Source organism: Scyliorhinus torazame, chromosome 1 (genome assembly GCF_047496885.1).
Source record: "Scyliorhinus torazame isolate Kashiwa2021f chromosome 1, sScyTor2.1, whole genome shotgun sequence".
In the NCBI taxonomy this organism is placed as follows: domain Eukaryota; kingdom Metazoa; phylum Chordata; class Chondrichthyes; order Carcharhiniformes; family Scyliorhinidae; genus Scyliorhinus; species Scyliorhinus torazame.
The window spans coordinates 243592008-243615007 of record NC_092707.1 but is presented as its reverse complement, the minus strand read 5'-3'; the positions used below and the strand labels follow the sequence as shown (position 1 = coordinate 243615007).

Below are 23000 nucleotides of genomic sequence, written 5' to 3'. Positions count from 1 at the left end.
GTCAACACCTAACATCGTCATGAAGCTCTGGATCACCTTGGTAGTAAAATAAGGCCCTTGATCCGATTCAATGGGTCTTTGCAAAGAAGGTCTTGAGAAAGATGCGGTGGTTTTTGCTGAGTTGATCCTGAGCAGATCTGTGACTCTGTGCTCTCCAGGCTGTTCCCAGGGGGGACACCGAGACAAACATCAGCTGTTGCTGGAGATGGTGAAAGATGCTCTTTGGCCTGCCCAAAACATGTTGGTCTCGCAGTACAAGGAGTTGTCACTGACCAAGTGTTGCAGACTGGTACATTCCAAAGTCCCCAGGATTTTGTTCTGAGGGATACACTAAAGCTTGGGGCAGCTACCACACAGGCACAATGGGTGAAGGTCACTATCTAATACCATTCAGCAACAGTGCACTGAGGGGAGGGAGATTATATAGAAGACCCTTGGGCTGTTTGACTCACATTGAATGTATGCAATGAATATTACATGTAACACAATTGTATTGAAGCACCTCAAGTGCAGCAAGATCAATGTGGACAATGGTTATAATAATTATCTTTATTGTCACAAGTAGGCTTACATTGACACTGCAATGAAGTTACTGTGAAAACCCCCGAGTCGCCACATTTCGGCGCCTGTTTGGGTACACTGAGGGAGAATCCAGAATGTCCAAATTACCTAACAGCACACCTTTCAGGACTTGAGAGGAAACCCACGCAGACACAGGGAGAACATGCAGACTCCACACAGACAGTGACCCAAGCCGGAGTCGAATCTGGGACCCTGGCGCTGTGAAGCAACAATGCTAACCAGAGCAGAGAGGCTGCGAGCTGGCCGGAGAGCAGCGAGGCTGCGAGCTGAGAGCAGCGAGGCTGCGAGCTGAGCGGAGCGGCTGCGAGCTGGCCGGAGAGCGGAGCGGCTGCGAGCTGGCCGGAGAGCGGAGCGGCTGCGAGCTGGCCGGAGAGCGGAGCGGCTGCGAGCTGGCTGGAGAGCGGAGCGGCTGCGAGCTGGCCGGAGAGCGGAGCGGCTGCGAGCTGGCCGGAGAGCGGAGCGGCTGCGAGCTGGCCGGAGAGCGGCGCGGCTGCGAGCTGGCCGGAGAGCGGCGCGGCTGCGAGCTGGCCGGAGAGCGGCGCGGCTGCGAGCTGGCCGGAGAGCGGAGCGGCTGCGAGCTGGCCGGAGAGCGGAGCGGCTGCGAGCTGGCCGGAGAGCGGAGCGGCTGCGAGCTGGCCGGAGAGCGGAGCGGCTGCGAGCTGGCCGGAGAGCGGAGCGGCTGCGAGCTGGCCGGAGAGCGGAGCGGCTGCGAGCTGGCCGGAGAGCGGAGCGGCTGCGAGCTGGCCGGAGAGCGGAGCGGCTGCGAGCTGGCCGGAGAGCGGAGCGGCTGCGAGCTGGCCGGAGAGCGGAGCGGCTGCGAGCTGGCCGGAGAGCGGAGCGGCTGCGAGCTGGCCGGAGAGCGGAGCGGCTGCGAGCTGGCCGGAGAGCGGAGCGGCTGCGAGCTGGCCGGAGAGCGGAGCGGCTGCGAGCTGGCCGGAGAGCAGCAGGATAAAAGTAAAAATTGAAACAGTTCTAGAATTTCCGAAAAGACCAAAAGCACATTTTATACAGTGAAATGAATGAATAGTCCGTGACTGAGGTGAGAAGGAGTATGTCGAACAATGTATTTGGTACTTAAAAGGAACAAGAGCGAAATATTCAGGCATTATGGAGAGAATATTCAGGCATTATGGAGAGAATTGAACGCCAGGGAGAGTGGTTTGCTTGTCATGTGACCAGAATATATCCTAGATATAAAAGTTGGAATTGTCTTCAATTCTTTGTGCATGAGCTTTAAACAGACTGAAGTTGTTGAAGGGCTGTGTTTGGCCTGAAACGTGAAAGAAAACTGCTTGTAAGCATAGAATCGGAGACAGATGAAGCACAGAAGGAAGCCTTCAGCTCATCGTGCTTCTTTGGTAGAACTGTCCAACTAGCCACACTCTCATAGTCTTTCTCCATTGCTCTGCATATTTGTCCCTTCACTTATTTATTCAACTTCCTTTTGAAAGTTACTATTGGATCTGCTTCCATTACCCTTCCAGGTCAGGCATTCCAGAACACAATACCTTGCTGTATTTAAAATAGAAGGGGCAGCATGGTGGTGCCGTGGTTAGCACTGCTGCCTCACGGCACCGAGGACCCAGGTTCAATCTGGGACCCAGGTCACTGTCCGTGTGGAGTTTGCACATTCTCCCCGGTTCTGAGTGGGTCTCACCCCTGTTGCTAACTTTGGTTGGTTCTTAAATGTTGCCCGTTGTAGCTTTACTTAATTTGCTCTGTTTCTATAACATTTGCTCTAGAGTCGCCAGGTATCTTTATGATACCGCCACAAGGTTCAAGTTCAAGTACTGATCAATAACTCGACACATCAATTAATAAGATTCAAATCAAAACACATTTATTATACGCAGTCAATCACTACTCATGCATAAACTCTACTTACTAGGCTATCTCTATCACTAAAAGGCCTATACTTAGCTTGGAACTGGCCCACCAGGTCAGGGGAACAAATGGCCTTTCGTTCGATTCTGAGTCTGCAGGGTTCAAAAGCTGGTATGGACTGGTAGCTAGGAGCGCCTATCTCGTAGCGTGCATTGACTGGGGACTTACTTGGTTGTTGCGGCAGCTAGGCAGGTCACTGTCAAGGGTTGGTTCGTGCTGCTGAGTGACCCTGCCAAGAAGACCGATTTGAACTTGGGGGCTCTACTTTATAGTCCCCAGGGGCTTTGTGCCATTCGGGGCGGACCCCGTATCTGGTTCCAAGTGATTGGACTACGTTCCGATCACTTGAATCGATTTCTCCAATACTGGAGTTGTTCCCTGATCGCTGGGCGGTCCCTAAGTGTCCGTTGGCCTTCCTTTGTCTTGACTCCTGCTGGCGCCGAGGAGTCTGGCTTGGCCTTATTCACCTTAAATGTTTCAATTGTTCCCGGGGATCGCTCATTAATATGCAGATGGCTGCTGGTTTCAGAGCTGTCTGGGTTTTTGCAAAGTCTAATACACAGGAGACTTTGCACCTGCTAGTTTTTGCCTGTGTTGGCTGAATTTCCCTATCGTCCTTGCGGATCTCCATTTTAAGTCGGGAAGTGGCCAACCCAGGTGGCTACACCCCTACAACCCAAAGATGTGCAGAGTAGATGGATTGGCCACATTAAATTGCTCCTTAATTGGACAACAATAATTGGGTACTCAAAATTTTTAAAAGTATTTTAAATAGAAGTTTCCGCATGTCGCATTAAATTTGTGCTCTCTGATCACTGATCCTTCAGTCATTGGAAACAGTTCCTCCTTATTTACTAATTTTGAACACCTCTATCAAATCTCCCCTTAGCCTTCTCTGCTCTAAACAAAACAACCTCCTCTTCGCTAGTTTCTGTGCTTAACCAAATTCCCTCACCCTATCGGCTCTGCACCCACTCTAAGTCCTTCCAAACGTCTGGTGCCCAGAATTAAGCACAGTCCTGCAGTTGAGACCTCACTCGTGTTTTATAAATGTTTAACATTTTCTTGCTTTAGGATTTCATGTCTCTTCATAAACCAGGATGTCACTGTTTATTTCAACAGTATGTTCTCCTGAAATCTGTTAAATGTAGAAACATAGAAAAAATGTGCAGGAGTCGGCCATTCGGCCCTTCGAGCCTGCACCATCATTCAATATGATCATGGCTTTCTTTTCTTCATTGTTTACTACATTTTTGAGTTTCAAGTCATCTCCAGACTTTGAAATAATGGCCTGTTTACCCAAGCCCCAAATAGGTCCTTAATATATATCTAAAAGATCATTTTGAGTTTTCCTTATGTGGCTTGGCGTCATTTTTTTGTGTTCTAATGCTTTTATGAAGTGTGTTGGAATGCTTTATTCTGTTAAATGCACTCTATAAAAGCTGGTTGTTGTATTAAGCTCTTGTAGACATAAAGGCCAGCATTCCTTCTGATTATTTTCTATACCTGTTCATGATATTTCAATCTATGTACTTGCACCCCCAAGTTTCTTTGGAGCTCCATGACTTGCAGTTTTTTATAATTTAGAAAGTACCCTGTTCCATCCTTCTTTTAGGCCCAAAGTAAAAATCTCACCTTTGCCTGCATCAAATTCCATTTGCTACAATTTTGCCTATTCACTTAATTGACCTATATCTTTTTGTAATTTTATGCTTCCATTTTCACTTCTTAAAATGCTGCTTATTTTTCTGTGCCATCATTTTAAGTCATTAATAAATATATTGGATAGTTGAGGCCCAAAACAAGTCCTTGAGAGCATCACTAGTCAGATCTTGCTGATTAGAATATCTGCCTGCTATCTTGACTCTGTCTCCTTCCGTTCAGTAAATTTCCGAATCCGATCAAATCACCCGATGAAGGAACTACGCTCCACATCAACTCTACTTTAGTAACCGCCATATAAATACTATACATAGACATTGTCCTGTCCTCTACTTGGTAATCTCTTCAGAAACTTCAATCATAGTAAGGAATGATTTACTAATCCATTCAGGCTGTCTGACCAGCTGAACAATTTCAAGGTGTTCAGTCACCCTATCACAACAGGGGTTAGGATAACTGGTCTATAATTCCTTGGTTTACCCCTCTCACCTTTCTTAACCAGCAGAGTGGCTGGTTCAATTTTTCAAGCTAAACAAACTTGGAATCAAGAGAATTTTCAAAGATTATAGTTGAAACATTCCTTCTTAATTCGTTCACAGAATGTTTGTGTCAGTAGCCCATTTCTAATTGCCCAGGAGCAGGTCGTGCTGAGTCCTGCCTTGAACCGCTGTGTATTGCTGTTCGGGAGGGAGTAAAGATTTCAGGTTTCGATCCAGGACAGTGAAGGAACGACGATTATTGTACCAAGTCACAATGGTGTGCATGTACAATGTTCTCGCCTACCGTTGGAATTGTAGGGCAGCATGGTGGCGCAGTGGTTAGCACTGGGACAACAGCGCTGAGGACCCGGGTTCAAATCCCGGCCCTGGGTCACTCTCCGTGTGGAGTTTGCACATTCTCGCCGTGTCTGCATGGGTTTCACCCCCACGACCCAAAGATGTGCTGGTTAGGTGGATTGGCTACGCTTCATTGGCCCTTAATTGGGAAAAAAAAATAATTGGGTACTCAAGTTTTCAAAAAATATATATTTTTTAAAACCTTTGGAATTGTTCCAACAAGGATTTATACCTGGTGCCTTTACTGACCATGCTGTGATATGTACATGTATAATGTGATTTCAGTCCCAGGTTCATCCCCCTGCTGTAACTTGTGCTGAGATAATTGATGGAACCTGGGGTTGCGATTCAAGTACACTAATTTCCACTGGTGACTTTGGGGTAGAAAGAGAGAAACAGGCCCCAATCATGAGCTGCTTAACCAGTGATTTGCACTGCAAAGCATGAGTATAACAGCAGCCTTGATTTGACTCAGCCTCGTTCCCCCATTCATTTGACCATGTCTGGATCTATATTTTAATTCTAACTTACCTGCCTTGGTTTCAAAACCTTTCAATACTGTTACATTTCATAATTCTATCACTCTCGGTTTGAAATTTTCAGTTGACCTAATCCTTGTTTGGGGAAAGAGTTCAGATTCTGACTTGCATTTGTGTGGCACCACTGCTGAATGGCCTTGTGCTAATTTTAATGTTATGCCCTTTGGTTTGATGTCCACGACCAGAGGAAATAGTTTATATTTATCCTGTCAACATCTCAGTTATATCATTCCTTAATCTACTTGTGGAAATGCATGGGGTATCAAGAGTGCTGAGGTCAGAGATATTGTGCTTGAATTACATTGCCTTTCTTCATTATTTTCACTGTTTTATTTCTTTGAAACAATTTTGTTTACTTTGTTTGTTTGGTCTGTGTGGAATCAAGTTAATCACAATCTGCATAAACACTACAGACATGTCACCTCTTAACGTTGCTTTTAAGCTGCTTTATTCTTCAGATCAATGTAGTGCTTGATGGGGCTTGAAAGTACAATGGCCAGTAACCATGTGGATGTCATATATTGTGTGCAGGTCTTGAACCTTACCCCTTAACGAATTGTGTTTAGAATTTTAATTTACTGGGCAGCATGGTTGTGCAGTGGTTAGCACATCTGCCTCACGGCACTGAGGACCCAGGTTCGATCCCAGCCCCGGGTCACTGTCCGTGTGGAGTTTACACATTCTTCCCGTGTCTGCGTGGGTCTCACCCCCCAGAACCCTAAAGATGTGCAGGGTAGGTGGATTGGCCTTGCTAAAGTGCCCCTTAATTGGAAAAGAAAGTGGGTACTCTGTTGTGAAACATATTTTTTTATGTTTGTAACTCAATTAGAGAAATGCAGCTGCTGGCTCAATAAACGGCTGATGTTTTGTGAGCTGTTTAAATGTTTTGGCTTCTAAAGTGTAAAATGTATTTACAGAGCTGACTACTTCTAATGGGTTGAATAGTAAGAATCATCCAAAATTGGCTGCCCTCTGAGAATGATAAGGTGCCTTATGTTCTAAAAAGACATGCAGTTGATAATATGATTGATGACATTTATTATAAAATCACCTGCTCACCTCTTAAGTGACTCAACCCCAACACAACATTAACCTCGCTTTCAGAAAGCAGCTATTGTCCTGGGGATAACCTTCTGAAAATTCTGGGATTCCTCACTCCCTTGAAGCTTGTGTGTGTGAGTAAAGGCCCCTAACAAATCCAGATTGCCCTTATAATTTCTTCAGCTAAAGATGGTGAGCGCATGTCAACTCGTTGCGCATCACCTGTTGAACGGGATCCTTCCAATCAGATGTGCTGTTTTAAATACTGATATTAACAATTAAACAAACTGGACTTCTGGGTGTGGCGATGACCAGCTAGGTTGCACGTTTCAGCAGCTCCCGGTGGAACGGACTTTTGGGCTCTTGATAGGAGCCCCAACGACAATTTTAACGGCAAAAAACACTGTGCTGTGATCCAGAAGGGAATCCCCCCTGGACACGGATGGAAAAAAGGGAGGAAAGTGGCCGGATTGCGGTGGATCCTCTAGAGCAGCGGCCAGGAAGGCAGGCACAAAGCAAGATGGCATCGGAAGGAGGCAGTTTAATATGGGGCCCTGACCAACAAGAGTTCCTGCGGCGTTGCGTGGAAGAACTCAAAAAGGAGATGAAGAAGGAGCTGTTGGCCCCGATGTTACAAGCGATTGAGGGGCTAAAGGAGGAGCAAAAGACCCAGGAACAGGAGCTTCGGGTCGTGAAGGCAAAGGCTGCTGAGAATGAGGACGACATACAGGGCCTGGTGGTGAAGACAGATGCACGAGGCACAACACAAAAGGTGTGTGGAAAGGCTGGAGGTGCTGGAGAATAATGCGAGGAGGAAGAATTTAAGGATTCGTGGTCTTCCCGAAGGTGTAGAAGGGGCGGACGTCGGGGCATATGTGAGCACGATGCTGCACTCGTTAATGGGATCGGAGGCCCCGACGGGTCCGCTGGAGGTGGAGGGAGCCTATCGAGTTATGGTGCGAAGACCGAGGGCTGGAGAAATTCCTCGAGCCATAGTGGTGAGATTTCTCCGATTATAAGGACAGAGAGATGGTCCTCAGATGGACAAAGAAAATTCGGAGCAGTAGGTGGGAGACGCGGTGATCCGCGTATATCAAGATTGGAGTGCGGAGGTGGCGAGAAGGAGGGCAAGCTTTAATCGGGCCAAGGCAGTGCTGCACAAACGGAAGATTAAATTTGGAATGCTGCAACCGGCAAGACTGTGGGTCACACATCAAGGGAAACACCACTACTTCGAAACGGCAGATGAGGCGTGGACATTTATTGTCGAGGAGAAACTGGAGTGAGCGGGCCAGGAAAAGAACGTTTGGGACAAAGTGGGGGGGTGAATATGTGGGATGAAGGGGGGAAAAGAGGGAAGAGATGTCTTCCCAAGTTGTTAATCCTGCGACCCTGTAACTTTTCTCTCTTCCCCATGTCGGGGGGGAGGGAGGATGAGTAGCTGAGGGCGCCGGCCATTGGGGCCAAAGGGAAGCGTGGGCTTTGTTCCCGTGCTATGGTAATCACGGCGGGAACAGGGAAGCAGGAAGGAGGGGGCCTCGCACAGTGTGAGCTGAGGTCACGGGGCGGGGGGGGGGGGGGGGGAGCCGAGGTCGGCCAGAGTTTGCTGACTTCTGGGAGCAACATGGGGGTGCAATTACGCTAGTTTGGGATCTAGCCGGGGCGGGGCGGGGGGGGGGGGGGTTTAACTGGGTTGCTGCTGCTGGGGAGAAGGGGGGGGGGGGGCGCCGCTTGGGGGAGATACGGCTACGTGGGAACCGGGTGAGGAGCTGGATTGAAAAAGGAGATGGCTAGTCGTCAAGGGGGGGGGGGGGGGGGGGGTAGGTAAAGAGCCCCCCGACCCGGTTGATCACGTGGAATGTGAGAGGGCTGAACGGGCCGATTAAGAGGGCACGGGTACTCGCACACCTAAAGAAACTTAAGGCAGATGTGGTTATGCTTCAGGAGACGCATCTGAAGCTGATAGACCAGGTCAGACTACGCAAAGGATGGGTGGGGCAGGTGTTTCATTCGGGGCTAGACGCAAAACACAGGGGGGTGGCCATACTAGTGGGGAAGCGGGTAATGTTTGAGGCAAAGACTATAGTGGGGATAGATATAGATACGTGATGGTGAGTGGCAAATTGCAAGGGGAGGCAGTGGTATTAGTGAACGTGTATGCCCCGAACTGGGATGATGCCAACTTTGAGGCATATGTTAGGACGAATCCCGGACCGAGAAGTGGGGAAGTTGGTAATGGGTGGAGATTTTAATACGGTGCTGGACCCAGGGCTGGACAGATCGAGGTCCAGGACCGGAAGGAGGCCGGCTGCAGCTAGGGTGCTTAAGGACTTTATGGAGCAGATGGGAGGAGTAGACCCCTGGAGATTTAGTAGACCTAGGAGTAAGGAGTTTTCGTTTTTCTCCTATGTCCACAAAGTTTATTCACGGATAGACTTTTTTGTTCTGGGAAGGGCACTGATCCCAAAGGTGACGGGGACGGAGTACACGGCTATAGCTATTTCGGATCACGCTCCACATTGGGTGGACCTGGAGATAGGGAAGGAAAAAGAACAGCGTCCACCCTGGAGAATGGACATGGGATTATTGGCAGATGAGGGGGTGTGTTTAAGGGTGAGGGGGTGTATTGAAAGGTACTTGGAACTCAATGATAATGGGGAGGTCCAGGTGGGAGTGGTCTGGGAGGCGCTGAAGGCAGTGGTTAGAGGGGAGCTGATATCTATTAGGGCACATAAAGGAAAGCAGGAGGGTAGGGAAAGGGAGCGGTTGTTGAAAGAACTTCTGAGGGTGGACAGACAATATGCGGAGGCACCGTAGGAGGGACTGTACAGGGAAAGGCAAAGGCTACATGTAGAATTTGACTTGTTGACTACGGGTAATGCAGAGGCACAATGGAGGAAGGCACAGGGTGTACAGTACGAATATGGGGAGAAGGCGAGCAGGTTGCTGGCCCACCAACTGAGGAAAAGGGGAGCAGCGAGGGAGATAGGGGGGGTGAGAGATGAGGAGGGAGAGATGGAGCGGGGAGTGGAGAGAGTGAATGGAGTGTTCAAGGCATTTTATGAAAGATTGTATGAAGCTCAGCCCCCGGATGGGAAGGAGAGAATGATGTGCTTTCTGGATCAGCTGGAATTCCCTAAGGTGGAGGAGCAGGAGAGGGTGGGACTGGGAGCACAGATTGAGACGGAGGAAGTGGTGAAAGGGAGCATGCAGGTGGGGAAGGCCCCGGGACCAGACTGATTCCCAGTTGAATTCTAGAGGAAATATGTGGACTTGCTGGCCTCGCTACTGATGAGAACCTTTAATGAGGCGAGGGAAAGGGGGCAGCTGCCCCCGACTATGTCAGAGGCAACGATATCGCTCCTCCTAAAGAAGGAAAAAGACTCCCTGCAATGCAGGTCCTACAGGCCCATTTCCCTCCTGAATGTGGACGCTAAGATTCTGGCCAAGGTAATGGCAATGTGGATAGAGGATTGTGTCCCGGGGTGGTTCATGAGGACCAAACTGGGTTTGTGAAGAGGAGACAGCTGAATACAAATATACGGAGGCTGCTAGGGGTAATGATGATGCCCCCACCAGAGGGGGAAGCGGAGATAGTGGTGGCGGTGGATGCCGAGAAAGCATTTGATAGAGTGGAGTGGGATTATTTGTGGGAGGTGCTGAGGAGATTTGGTTTTGGGGATTGGTATATCAGGTGGGTACAGTTGCTGTATAGGGCCCCGATGGCGAGCGTGGTCACAAATGGACGGGGGTCTGACTATTTTCGGCTCCATAGAGGGACGAGGCACGGATGTCCTCTGTCCCCGTTATTGTTTGCACTGGCAATTGAACCCCTGGCCATAGCATTGAGGGGTTCCAGGAAGTGGAGGGGAGTACTCGGGCGGGGGGGGGGGGGGGGGGGGAGATAAGAACACTGGGTATCTCTGTAAGCGGATGATTTGTTGCTATATGTGGCGGACCCGGCGGAGGGGATGCCAGAGATAATGCGGATACTTGGAGAGTTTGGGGATTTTTCAGGGTGTAAACTGAACATGGGGAAAAGTGAGTTGTTTGTCGTGCATCCAGGTGAGCAGAGCAGAGAGATAGAGGATTTACCATTGAGGAAGGTAACAAGGGACTTCCGGTACTTGGGATCCAGATAGCCAAGAATTGGGGTACATTACACAGGCTTAATTTAACATGGTTGGTGGAACAGATGGAGGAGGACTTTAAGAGATGGGACACGGTGTCCCTGTCATTGGCAGGTAGGGTGCAGGCGGTTAAAATGGTGGTCCTCCCGAGATTCATTTGTGTTTCAGTGCCTCCCGGTGGTGATCACGAAGGCTTTTTTCAAAAGAATCGAGAAGAGTATTATGAGTTTTGTGTGGGCTGGGAAGACCCCGAGAGTGAGGAGGGGATTCTTGCAGCGTAGTAGGGACGGGGCGGGGCTGGCACTACCGAGCCTAAGTGAGTACTACTGGGCCGCCAATGTTTCAATGGTGTGTAAGTGGATGGGAGAAGGGGAGGGAGCGGCGTGGAAGAGATTGGAGAGGGCGTCCTGCAGGGGGACTAGCCTACAAGCAATGGTGACGGCACCGTTGCCGTTCTCACCAAAGAAATACACCACAAGCCCGGTGGTGGTGGCTACATTGAAAATTTGGGGGCAGTGGAGACGGCATAGGGGAAGGACGGGAGCTTCGGTGCCGTCCCCGATAAGAAACAATCATAGGTTCGTTCCGGGGAGAATGGATGGGGGATTTGGAGCATGGCAAAGAGCTGGGGTAGTACAACTGAGAGATCTGTTTGTAGATGGGACGGTTGCGAGTCTGGGAGCGCTGACGGAAAAATATGGGTTGCCCCAAGGGAATGCATTTCGGTACATGCAATTGAGGGCTTTTGCGAGGCAACAGGTGAGGGAATTCCCGCAGCTCCTGACGCAGGAGGTGCAGGATAGAGTGACCTCAGAGACATGGGTGGGGGATGGTAAGGTGTCGGACATATACAGGGAAATGAGGGACGAGGGGGAGATCATGGTAGATGAGTTGAAAGGGAAATGGGAAGAAGAACTGGGGGAGGAGATTGAGGAGGGGCTGTGGGCTGATGCTCTACGTAGGGTAAACTCATCGTCCTCGTGTGCCAGGCTAAGCCTGATACAATTTAAGGTGTTACACAGGGCGCATATGACTGGAGCACGGCTTAGTAAATTTTTAGGGGTAGAGGATAGGTGTGCGAGATGCTCGAGAGGCCCAGCGAATCACACCCACATGTTCTGGTCATGCCCGGCACTACAGGGGTTCTGGGTGGGGGTGGCAAAGGTGCTTTCGAAGGTGGTGGGGGTCCGGGTCGAACCAAGCTGGGGGTTGGCTATATTTGGGGTTGCAGAAGAGCTGGGAGTGCAGGAGGCGAGCGAGGCTGGCGTGTTGGCCTTTGCGTCCCTAGTAGCCCGGCGCAGGATATTGTTAATGTGGAAGAAAGCCAAACCCCCGGGTGTGGAGACCTGGATAAACGACATGGCAGGGTTTATAAAGTTAGAACGGATTAAGTTTGTGTTGAGGGGTTCGGCTCAGGGGTTCACCAGGTGGTGGCAACCGTTCGTTGATCACCTCACAGAAAGATAGAGGGAATGGAAAAGAAGTAGACCACAGCAGCAACCCAGGGTGGGGGGGAGGAATCGAACGGACTCTCAGAGAGATGTTATTGTATATGTATAATATGTATAGGTATTTGCTATAGGTAATTGTATATTGGATTGTTGGGTTGTATTTTTGGAGAGTATTTATTTTGGACATGGCAGTTGCCATTCAGTTTTGTTTTTGTTTATGTATTATTTATTTATTTGTTTAAAACTGGCCACTGTTATTTATATTGCTTTATTGTTGTATAAAAGAAACACTACGTACTGTTATGTTTGGCCAAAAATCTTGAATAAAATATATATATTTTTTAAAAACCAATTAAACAAACTGCAACCAAATTTAATGTTTTTTTTAAAATAAATTTAGAGTACCCAATTATTTTTTTCCAATTAAGGGACAATTTAGCGTGGCCAATCCACCTAACCTGCACATCTTTGGGTTGTGGGGGTGCAACCCATGCAGACACAGGGAGAATGTGCAAACTCTACACAGACAGTGACCCAGGATTGAACCCGGGTCCTCAGCGCACCAAAATTAATGCTGCACGGTAAAATCAATTTTCAATTCACTAATTATCGTTCCTTTGCAGAATTGCCATTGCATTAAGTAGAAATCTTTACGGACAAAATGTAATTGAGGGTTCAGTCGATGCCGTAAAGTTTAAATGGATCATTGCGTTTGCTGAAGGTATTATTTACTGCACACGTCAGTGTTAAATGATTTGTATATCACCTGAATCCTCAATATCTAAGTTTTAGTTTAACTTAGCTGGAGACGTGTTGTCATGTGATGTGGCTTGAGCAGTCTGGAGGCTGTGAAACACACTATAAATGTAAGTTATTATTTCATTATACCTCTATATTAAACTCTGGGTGATAATGCAGCAGTAACATATTGATTTGATTTCTCCTTTCTCTTTTATAAAACTGCTTGCAGCCTACTAAGGAGACAGACTAGAGAAATGTAGCAAATAACTCCCGAATGGTAGGTTTGCATTTGTGGGGAAAGTTTCAGGCAGAGAGGGGTAAATGTTAATCCTGTATTCTTTTGCAGAATGAGGATAATCTGACTCGTGCCTCCATGAATCGAGTTGGGGAATGAATTACTTTATTGTACCGAACGCTGCAATGTGCAAAGTACTTGAGAACTCTTTCAAGCAACACTGGGGCGCTGTGCGGAAAGAGCTGGTCTTCCAGTGTCACAATTTGTCTACCTTCCCACCTCTTCGTTGTCAAGGAAAGGGTCTAAGTAAGTACGAGCAAGTAGACCCTAAGAAATATGCCTCCTTGGTCCGCTCTGTTGTCTCGACAAAGGTTAGCCCCCAGACCCCTGAGACTCTGCTTGGAGAGGATAGCCTCTTATACGGACCAGTCCGCCGATCAAAACCAGCCAATGATGAGCCAGAACCTGAAAGCCCTCAAAATCTGGCTCCGTTCCTGAACTCAGAATGTCAGATTGCTGAACATGAGCCAGGCTCCGTGCTCAAGTTACCGTTGCAGATACTGTCAAAGAGGAATTGCTCAAAGACTAACTTGTCCAGTGTGACTCGCATCCTGCAGTTGACCATGAGTTTGGAACAAGCATTTTACTTAGAGCGGTGGAAACGGAGAATGATAACTGAGCTTGGCCAAGATGGCTTCAAGGAGTACACTAAAAGTAAGTGCTCTCTGTGATGCTGAAAATAAGGAAACCTGGGATTAAGGGACAACTCTGAATTGATTTGTTTACATAATATTTACAACATAGGAACATTCTGCTCAGCTCATCTGCTGGCATTATGTTCAGCACGAGCTTTCTCTCATCCTACTTCATGTAACTCTATCTGCCTATCCTTCTATTCCTTTCTCCAACACATGCTGATTTAGTTTCCCTTTAATGACACCGATACAATTTGCTTCAACTACTCTTTGTATTAGTGAGTTCCATATTCTCAGCACTCTCTAGGTTAAAAAGGTTTCTCCTAAATTATTTGTTGGATTTATTAGTGACCATCTTATCCTTACGGCCTTTAGTTTTGGACTGCGCCACAAATGGAAATCCCTTCTCTATGTTTATCCTGTAATTATTTAATGGAGATTGCTGTTGGCCAGGTGAAAATACTAGAAATGTAGTCCTGAAGCCAAACCTAATGCCGTTCTAAACCATAATTGTTTAAAATTTTCCTATATACTGAAGAATAGCTTTTCCTCATCATTCTGTCAATGTGATTGGCTTTGTCTCCTTTGGTTTTGAGATCATTATTCTGATCAGAATGATGTTTAGCCCCTCCTCTCCAAAGATACTGTCAACCTTTTAAAGTTAATCCATACCCATACTACTTGCCTTGCTGTTCACCCGTCTTGAAATTCTCCACCTAATCATGTTGCAGTAGAAGCATCATCAACTCGAGGACTGGCAGTTCAGGGAAAGTATGAATGGACAATAATTGTGGTTGTGCCAACATCGCCCACGCTATTAACAAGCATCAACATATTAAATGGTTGAAATGAAAATTGCAGAACATGGAAAAATCAACTTCACTTGTGCTTCTCCATTCAGGCTGTTGTTATCTTAGTTCTTTCCCCAGAAGCAGGCAGTTTGTTTAATATTAACATTGTATTGACTATCTGGAGACCAACTAACTAGGTAGTCCTTATAAAAATTATGATATTTCTGATCAGTCTTTAAATCGCTTCTTTTTTTTCTTCATTCCCTCCCATTGTCTTCCTCTTCCTTTTCCTCGTGTCCCACCCCGCTCACTCTTGTATGTCACCTACCTTTCTCAGTTAGTTCCAGGTTGTTGTTTTATGCTACTTTATGCCAGCCATTTAAGTGTTGACAACAGCCCACAGACTATTTGGATTTCCCCTAACTTCACATGGAAAGTTCCTGCAAAGTCACTTATCAGGTGGTTCAGAAAATTCTGCCATCCTAGTGACCAGAGCAAAATTTAAATGCACCGTCTATTTCTGTGACCCTTCTACTGGTGATATTACACGCTCTATTTCCCCAGATATTCTCAATCGAGGAAAGCTTTTCCATACTGCTTTGGAAGAGAGTCTTCTCTCAACACAAAATTCCAAAAACTGACGATGAAGAAATTGCAGGGTACTTGCACAGTGTGCAGGACATCTTAGCAGACGTTAAAGGAACTCGAGCCTTGGAGAGTGTTGTGAGTCATCTGCCATTACAATATATGGGACTAGTAGACTGCGTTGCAGAATATCGGTAAGATCTGACATTCCTGTCATCTAATGTTTACATTGCAGGCTCTATGGTAACAAAATAAATAGATAGACATGGCAGTGCAGGTTGTATCATAACAGCATCCTGTAGAAGTTGGTGGAGAGCATTGCAATCTCTTGACAATCATACCTCTGCTAAGTGTCTACAGGGCGAGGAACTTTGGCTCAGAGTTGTTGAGCTGGAGTGCAAACTGTAAATTTTGCAGAGCATCAGGGAAGGAGCAGAGCTGTCTGTACATCTTGTTCTTGGAGGCAATCACACCTCTTAGTTAAGTAGAACTTTAGAGTTATTTAAAGATCATGCGTGTGACTAAGACAGCTAGCTATAGGGATCCAAGAGGTAATGATAGAGGAACCTCAATCACTACCTGTATGATTGAGAACAAGGATTGCAGAGTGGATGGGAAAACTGACCATAACACCATGCTGCAGGAGATCATTCGGGTGGAGAGGGGTGCTGGTGAAAAGGAACACAGGAGCAGTATAGTCAGTGGTGATGGTGGGTGGGTGGGGGGGGGGAATACTGTTCTCTGCAGCCTAGGCCAAGAATCCCAAAGCATGTGTTGTCAGTCTGGTGTCAGGGTTAAGGACATCTCCTTGCAGCTGGAGAAGAACTTGGACTAAGACAGGAGAATCAAGTTGTTGTGATTCACTTAGGAAGCAGTGGCATAGGTAGAACCAGGAATGATATTCTCGTGAGAGTTTGAGGAGTTAGGGTCCAAATCAAAATGCAGAGCTTTGAAATTGGTAATATCTGGGTTGTTAACTGAGCCATGTGCCAATAGGGTGAAGCAGATCAGAGAATTTAACACATGGCTGAAAGGATTGTATAGGAAGAAGGGGTTGCAATTCATGGGCCACTGGCACCAGTATTGGAGAAAGAGGGCCCTGGTCCTGTTGGGATGGACTTAATTTAAACCAGAAATACTGAAAATACTCAGTCCCTCAGGCAGCATCTATGTAGAGAGAATAAGTTTGAAGCAAATTAAAGGGGTAGTGTAGGAAAAAGAACAAATAGGAAGGTCTTGTAGTAGAGAGGTGAAATTAAATGACAAAAGAGATGATGGTGCAAGGCTAAAGGGAATGGTCTTGGGGCCTGTAAAGAGACAGAATCTGCCTAGAGCCGGGCAGAATATCGAACCGTTGCCATTTTGCAAGAAAAAAAAGTGAAGCTAAAACTTGTAGAGAAAATGGAATCAAAATGGGGGCATGAAATGCACGAAAAAAAATCCCAATGTTCCTGAATTCTTGAAGCCAGGTTGATTCTGGAAGGCTGAAATGTGCCTAATCTAAAGGTGAGGTGCTGTTCTTCGAGTTTACATTGAGCTTCATTGGAACACAGCAACATGAGACTGAGGGTGGGGAGGTCAGGGTGACAACAAGATGGCGAATTTAAATGACAAATGACTGGAAGCTCAGGGTTACATTTCCAGATGAATGACTGTATTCCGCAGCGTAGTCGTCCAATCTGCATTTGGTTTCCCCAGTGTAGAGCACACTGTATTGTGCACAGCAAATACAGAATATCAGTGCTCCCTGAACTATTTTCCAGTGTGACCCCATTTGAGACGCACATGTTCGAATTAGCTCCTCCCCTCCCCCACACACGCAAGTCAGCCAGTGGGGGAAGCATGTCAGCTCTGATAGCTCGAGCCTGGCCCAAGTAAGTCTGAGATGGTCTGCGGCTGATCCATCAACCCCATGATCCTGTTCTGCCTCCCAGCTACTGTCTATCAAGAATTTAATATTTTCCTAAAATTTGTAATTCAAATTTACTATTCTTGTAAAGTTCTCGTCCCCCACACTGGAGGAAATTGATGCTAGGAGGAAAGCAGTGCAGTTGATTCTGTCCCCTTTCAAACTGGGTCATATAATAAATGGGAAGGTTACTCCCTCACCATTGTAAGAACTGAATCTTTCTCAGACTCCAGTGTGGGGGGAGGGGGGAAACTGGGTTGCTGCTGCATTGGCCAAAGGTGAGCTGGAGCTCGGAGAGAGAGAGTCGGGGCAGGGGTCTGCCGCTGGGGGGAATCAAGAGTGCGGGAGGTGCGGGCACGCGGCTGGCCTAGAAAGGGAGATGGCTAATTGGGGGGGGGGGGGAGCCCCCTGATCCGGCTGATAACTTGGAATGTGAGAGGCCTGAACGGGCCGGTCAAGGGGGCCCGTGTGTTCGCGCACCTGAAGGCAGATGTGATTATGCTCCAGGAGACTCATTTGAGGGTGGCAGATCAGGTTGGGCTGAGAAAGGGGTGGGTAGGGCAGGTTTTCCACTCTGGGTTGGACGCAAAGAATCGAGGGGTCGTGGTTTTGGTGGGGAAGCGGGTCTCGTTTGAGGCGCTGAACATCGTGGCAGACAATGGAGGTAGGTATGTGATGGTGAGTGGTAAGCTGCAGGGGTGCGGTGGTATTAATGAATGTATATGCCTCGAATTGGGACGATGCCGGATTCCGGACCTGGAGGCAGGGAGCTTGATAATGGGGGCGGACTTCAACACGATACTGGATCCAGCATTGGACCGCTCCAGGTCCAGGACGGGTAAGAGGCCGGCGGCGGCCAAGGTGCTGAGGGGGTTTATGGACCAGATGGGAGGAGTGGACCCATGGAGATTTGTCAGGCCAGGGGCCAGGGAATTTTCTTTTTTTCACCACGTCCAGAAAGCCTACTCCCGGATATACTTCTTCGTTATGAGCAGGGCACTAATTCCGAGGGTGGAGGGCACAGAGTATTCGGCCATAGCCATCTCAGACCATGCCCCGCATTGGGTGGAGCTGGAGCTAGGGGTGGAGAGGGACCAGCACCCGCTGTGGCGCCTGGATGTGGGCTTGCTGGCGGATGAGGAGGTGAGCGGACGGATCCGGGGGGTGCATTGAAAGCTATCTAGAGGCTAACTATAATGGGGAGGTGCAGGTGGGGGTGGTCTGGGAGGCGCTGAAGGCTGTGATTAGGGGAGAGCTAATCTCCACTAGGGCCAACAAGGAGAAGAAGGAGGGAGAGATTGGTGAGGGAGATTTTGAGGATGGATGGGAGGTATGCAGAGGTCCCCGAGGAGGGACTACTCAAGGAGCGACGAAGCCTCCAGGCTGAGTTCGACCTGTTGATCACCAAGAAGGCAGAGGTGCAGTGGAGGAAAGCGCAAGGGGCGGTGTATGAGTACGGGGAGAAGGCTAGCCGGATGTTGGCACGCCAGCTTCGGAAGCGGGAGGCAGCGAGGGAGATTGGGGATAAAGGGTGGAACACTGTGTGGAGTGCGGTGAGAATAAATGGGGTGTTTAGAGACTTTTATGAGGGGCTGTATAGACCTGAGCCCCCAACGGAGGAGGGGGGGGGGGGATGCATCGATTTTTGGATCGACTGAGGTTCCCGAGGGTGGAGGAGGAGCAGGTGGCTGGGCTTGGGGCACTGTAGGGCTGGAGGAGCTGACTAAGGGGCTGGGGAGTATGCAGGCAGGGAAGGCACCGGGGCCAGATGGGTTACGGATGGAATTTTACCGGAAGTACATGGGCCAGCTGGGCCCTATATTAGTGAGGACTTTCAATGGGGGGGGGGGGGGGGCTTACCCTGACGATGTCCAGGGCGCTGATCTTGAAGCGGGACAAGGGACCCATTACAGTGTGGGTCGTATAGGCCAATCTCTCTCCTCAACGTGGACTCGAAGCAGTTCGCGAAGGTGTTGGCTACCAGAATTGAGGACTGTGTCCCGGGGGTGATTCACGAGGGACCAGGCGGGTTTTGTTCAGGGAAGGCAGCTGAATACCAATGTGCGGAGGCTCCTTAATGTAATCATGATGCCTCCAGTGGAGGGGGAGGCGGAGATTGTGGCGGCGATGGACGCGGAGAAGGGCCTTCGATAGGGTGGAGTGGGGGTACCTTTGGGCAGTGTTGAGGAGGTTTGGGTTCGGGGAGGGGTTCATTAGTTGGGTTAGGCTACTTTACGAAGCCCCGGTGGCAAGTGTGGCCACGAATCGGAGGAGGTCGGAATACTTTCGGCTGTACCGGGGGGACGAGGCGGGGGTGCCCCCTATCCCCCTTGCTGTTTGCATTGGCAATTGAGCCTTTGGCTTTGGCTCTAAGGGAGTCCAGGAACTGGAGGGGGTTGGTCTGGGGGGGGGGAGGAGGAGGAGGAACACCAGGTTTTGGGGGGGGGGGGGGGGGGGAGAGTTTTGGTATCTGGGGATCCAGGTGGCCAGGAGCTGGGGGGCCCTACACAAGCTCAACTTGACGAGGAGGTGTTTAAAAGGTGGGATATGCTGCCACTCTCCTTGCCGGGTACGGTACAGTCGGTGAAGATGACGGTGCTCCTGAGTTTCCTTTTTATATTCCAGTGCACCCCATCCTGATCCCCAAGGCCTTTTTTAACCGGGTCAGTAGGAGCATCATGGGATTTGTGTGGGCGAAAAAGCCCCCGAGGGTGAGAAGGGTGTTTCTGGAGCGGAGTAGGGACAGAGGTGGGTTAGCGTTACCTAATCTGTGTGGGTATTACTGGGCTGCCAATGTGACGATGATACGCAAGTGGGTAATGGAGGGGGCCGTGTGGAAGAGGCTGGAGATGGCATCCTGGGCACGTGTCTGAGCGCTGGTGATAGCACCGCTGCCGCTCCCGCCGACTAGGTACACCACAAGTCCGGTGGTGGCGGCGACTTTGAAAATTTGGGGGGCCGTGGAGGTGCCACGGGGTGAGGTAGAGGCTTCGGTTTGGTTCCCGATCCGGGAGAAACCATCGATTCGTCCCCGAGGAGAATGGATGGAGGGTTCCTGAGCTGGCACAGGGCAGGAATTAGAAGGATGGAGGACCTGTTTTTAGATGGGACGTTTGCGAGCCTTGGGGTGCTGGAGGGAAAATTCGGGCTCCCCCCCCCCCCCCCCCCCCCCCCCCCCGGAAATGCTTCAGGTACATGGCAGGTAAGGGCGTTTGTAAGACGGCAGGTGAGGGAGTTCCCGCTGCTTCCAGCACTCAGGATCCAGGATAGGGTGCTCTCGGGAGGGGGGGGTGGGGGGGGGGGGGTTGGAGAGGGCAGGGTCTTGGCGATCTACCAGGAGATGCAGGAGGAGGAGGAGACCTCGGTGGGGGAGCTAAAGGGTAAATGGGAGGAGGAGCTTGGGAGGAGATAGACGAGGGTATGTGGGCGGACGCCCTGGGTAGGGTTAATTCTTCCTCCTCTTGCGCCAGGCTTAGCCTGATACAATTTAAGGTTCTTCACAGAGCGCATATGACAGGGGCGAGGCTGAGCAGGTTCTTTGGGGTGGAAGACAGGGGAGCCCAGCAAATCATACCCATATGTTCTGGGCGTGCCCGGCTCTGGTGGGGTATTGCGAGGACGATGTCTAAGGTGGTGAACACCCAGGTTAAGCCGAGCTGGCGGTTAGCACTATTTGGGGTATCGGACGAGATGGGAGTGCAGGAGGAGAAAGAGGCCGGTATTCTGGCCTTTGCGTCCCTGGTAGCCCGGCGGAGGATTCTGCTACAGTGGAAGGATGTGAGGCTCTCGAGCGTGGAAGCCTGGATCAGTGACATGGCAGGGTTCATTAAATTGGAGAGGGTAAAATTTGCCTTGAGTGGGTCTGTGCAAGGGTTCTTCAGGCATTGGCAACCGTTCCTAGACTTTCTAGCGGAGCGTTAGGAGGTGGTCAGCAGCAGCAACCCAGAGGGGGGGGGGTGTACTTTGTGTTTTCTACTGTGCTTATTATTGCTTAATGGGGGGTTTGTATCTTGGGGGAATTCGTGATGTAGTTGTAAGATGTTTATTTGTGTGTTCTTTGTTTTTCTTTTTTGAAAACATGTAAAAATTTGAATTAAAATATTTCTTAAAAAAAGGAAGTGAGGACTGAAGTGTGTCGGTGCAGACTTGATGGGCCGAATGACGACCTCCTGCATTGTATGTTCTAAGGCACAAACAAGATGGCCACAAAATCAATCCAAAAAGGGAAACAAAGAAAACTAATCCTCCACCCCCTCCGCACAGACCGTGACCCAAGCTTGGAATCAACCTGGGACTGTGAAGCAACAGTGCTAACCACTGTGCTACTATTCCACCCAATCAATTGAGTGATGTCTGATACTCTCTGTAAATCGATTGAGGCGGTCTTGGGTCCTGTCTGAAAAGTTGGAGAGGACTTCAGAAGCTGTGAAGGAGCATGGTGAGCTGTTGAAGAGAGTGGAGGCGCTTCCGTCGAGGCACAGTGGCCACATTGCCTCACTGGAGGCCGAGATCTCAGTGGGGGTGGAGAAAAATAAGAATTTGAGGGTGGATGACTTGGAAAAATGAGTTGAGATTTTTAAAATAAATTTAGAGTACCCAATTCTTTTTTTCCAATTAAGGGGCAATTTAGCGTGGCCAATCCACCTATCTGCATATCTTTGGGTTGTGGGGGTGAAACCCACTCAAACATTGGGAGAATGTGCAAACTCCACATGGACAGTAACCCGGGGCCGGAATCAAACACGGGACCTCGGCACCGTGAGGCAGTAGTGCTAGCCACTGTGCCCCCCCCCCCCCCCCCAAAGTCAAATTGACATAATCTCAGAGTCACTGGGGCTGTTTAGCACAGGGCTAAATCGCTGGCGTTGAAAGCAGGCCAGCAGCACGGTTCAATTCCCGTAACAGCTCCTCCTCCCCCCCCCCCCCCCCCCCCCGAACAGGTGCCGGAATGTGGCGACTAGGGGCTTTTCACAGTAACTTCATTGAAGCCTACTTGTGACAATAAGCGATTTTCATTTCATTGCCGGAGGGTGTGGAGGGCTCGAATCCTACTGTGTATTTTTCACATGTTTGGTAAGATCGTGCGGAAGGGTGTACTGGCATCCCCTCCAGAGGTGGACAGTGCCCATCGAACACTCTGGCAGAAGCTTCAGGCAAATAAGGCACCACGAGCGGTTACACTCAGATTTCACAGTTTCCAGGAGAAGGAGTGGATCCTGAAGTGGACCAAGAGAATCGTGATTGGAGATGGGAAGGGAACCACATTAGAATCTACCAGGATGTCTGTGCAGAGCTTGCAAAGAAGTGGGTGGCCTAAACGCTCTGTACAAGAGTCGAGTGCGGTTTGGAGTGGTGTACCTGGCCTGGCTGCGTGTCACCTTGGGGTCAAGGGACTACTATGGAGGAGGCTGATGGGTGGCACGGTAGTACAGTGGTTAGCACTGTTGCCTCACAACGCCAGGGACCCGGGTTTGATTCCCGGCTTGGGTCGTTGTCTGTGCGGAATCTGCACGTTCTCCCCATGTCTCTGTGGGTTTCCTCCGGATGGTCCAGTTTCCCCTCCAGTCCTGAAAGACGTGGATGTTAGATGAATTGGACATTCTGAATTCTCCATCTATGTACCCGAACAGGCACCGGCATGTAGTGTTTTCACAGTAACTTCATCACAGTGTTAACGTAAGCCTACTTGTGACACTAATAAAGATCATTATTATTATAAAGATTATTTATGGAGGCAATCTCCATTGCCTCTCAAAGTTTTTAAATAGCTTTACAAATGCAGTAGCAAGTTACCATGTCTGCTGTGATCAGGGTGGCTGCAACTGCTGGAGCTGCCGCTGCTATCTTCTCTGCTGAGGCTTGACGTGAAGCCTCCGAGCCGGTTGGAGATTTTCCACCCACAGACGTTTTAGTTGTCGC

At 49.2% G+C, this 23000-nt stretch overlaps 1 protein-coding gene across 1 annotated transcript in view; it reads left to right on the top strand.

Moving 5' to 3' along the window:
• The window catches only part of mgme1 (mitochondrial genome maintenance exonuclease 1), a 59050-nt gene that overhangs the window by 17188 nt on the left and 18862 nt on the right, over positions 1 to 23000 (top strand). Inside the window, 3 exon segments of the mRNA XM_072504033.1 lie at positions 13213 to 13815; positions 15152 to 15210; positions 15212 to 15366. Of these exon segments, the coding sequence (XP_072360134.1) occupies positions 13257 to 13815; positions 15152 to 15210; positions 15212 to 15366 (773 nt within the window). The 5' untranslated portion in view covers positions 13213 to 13256.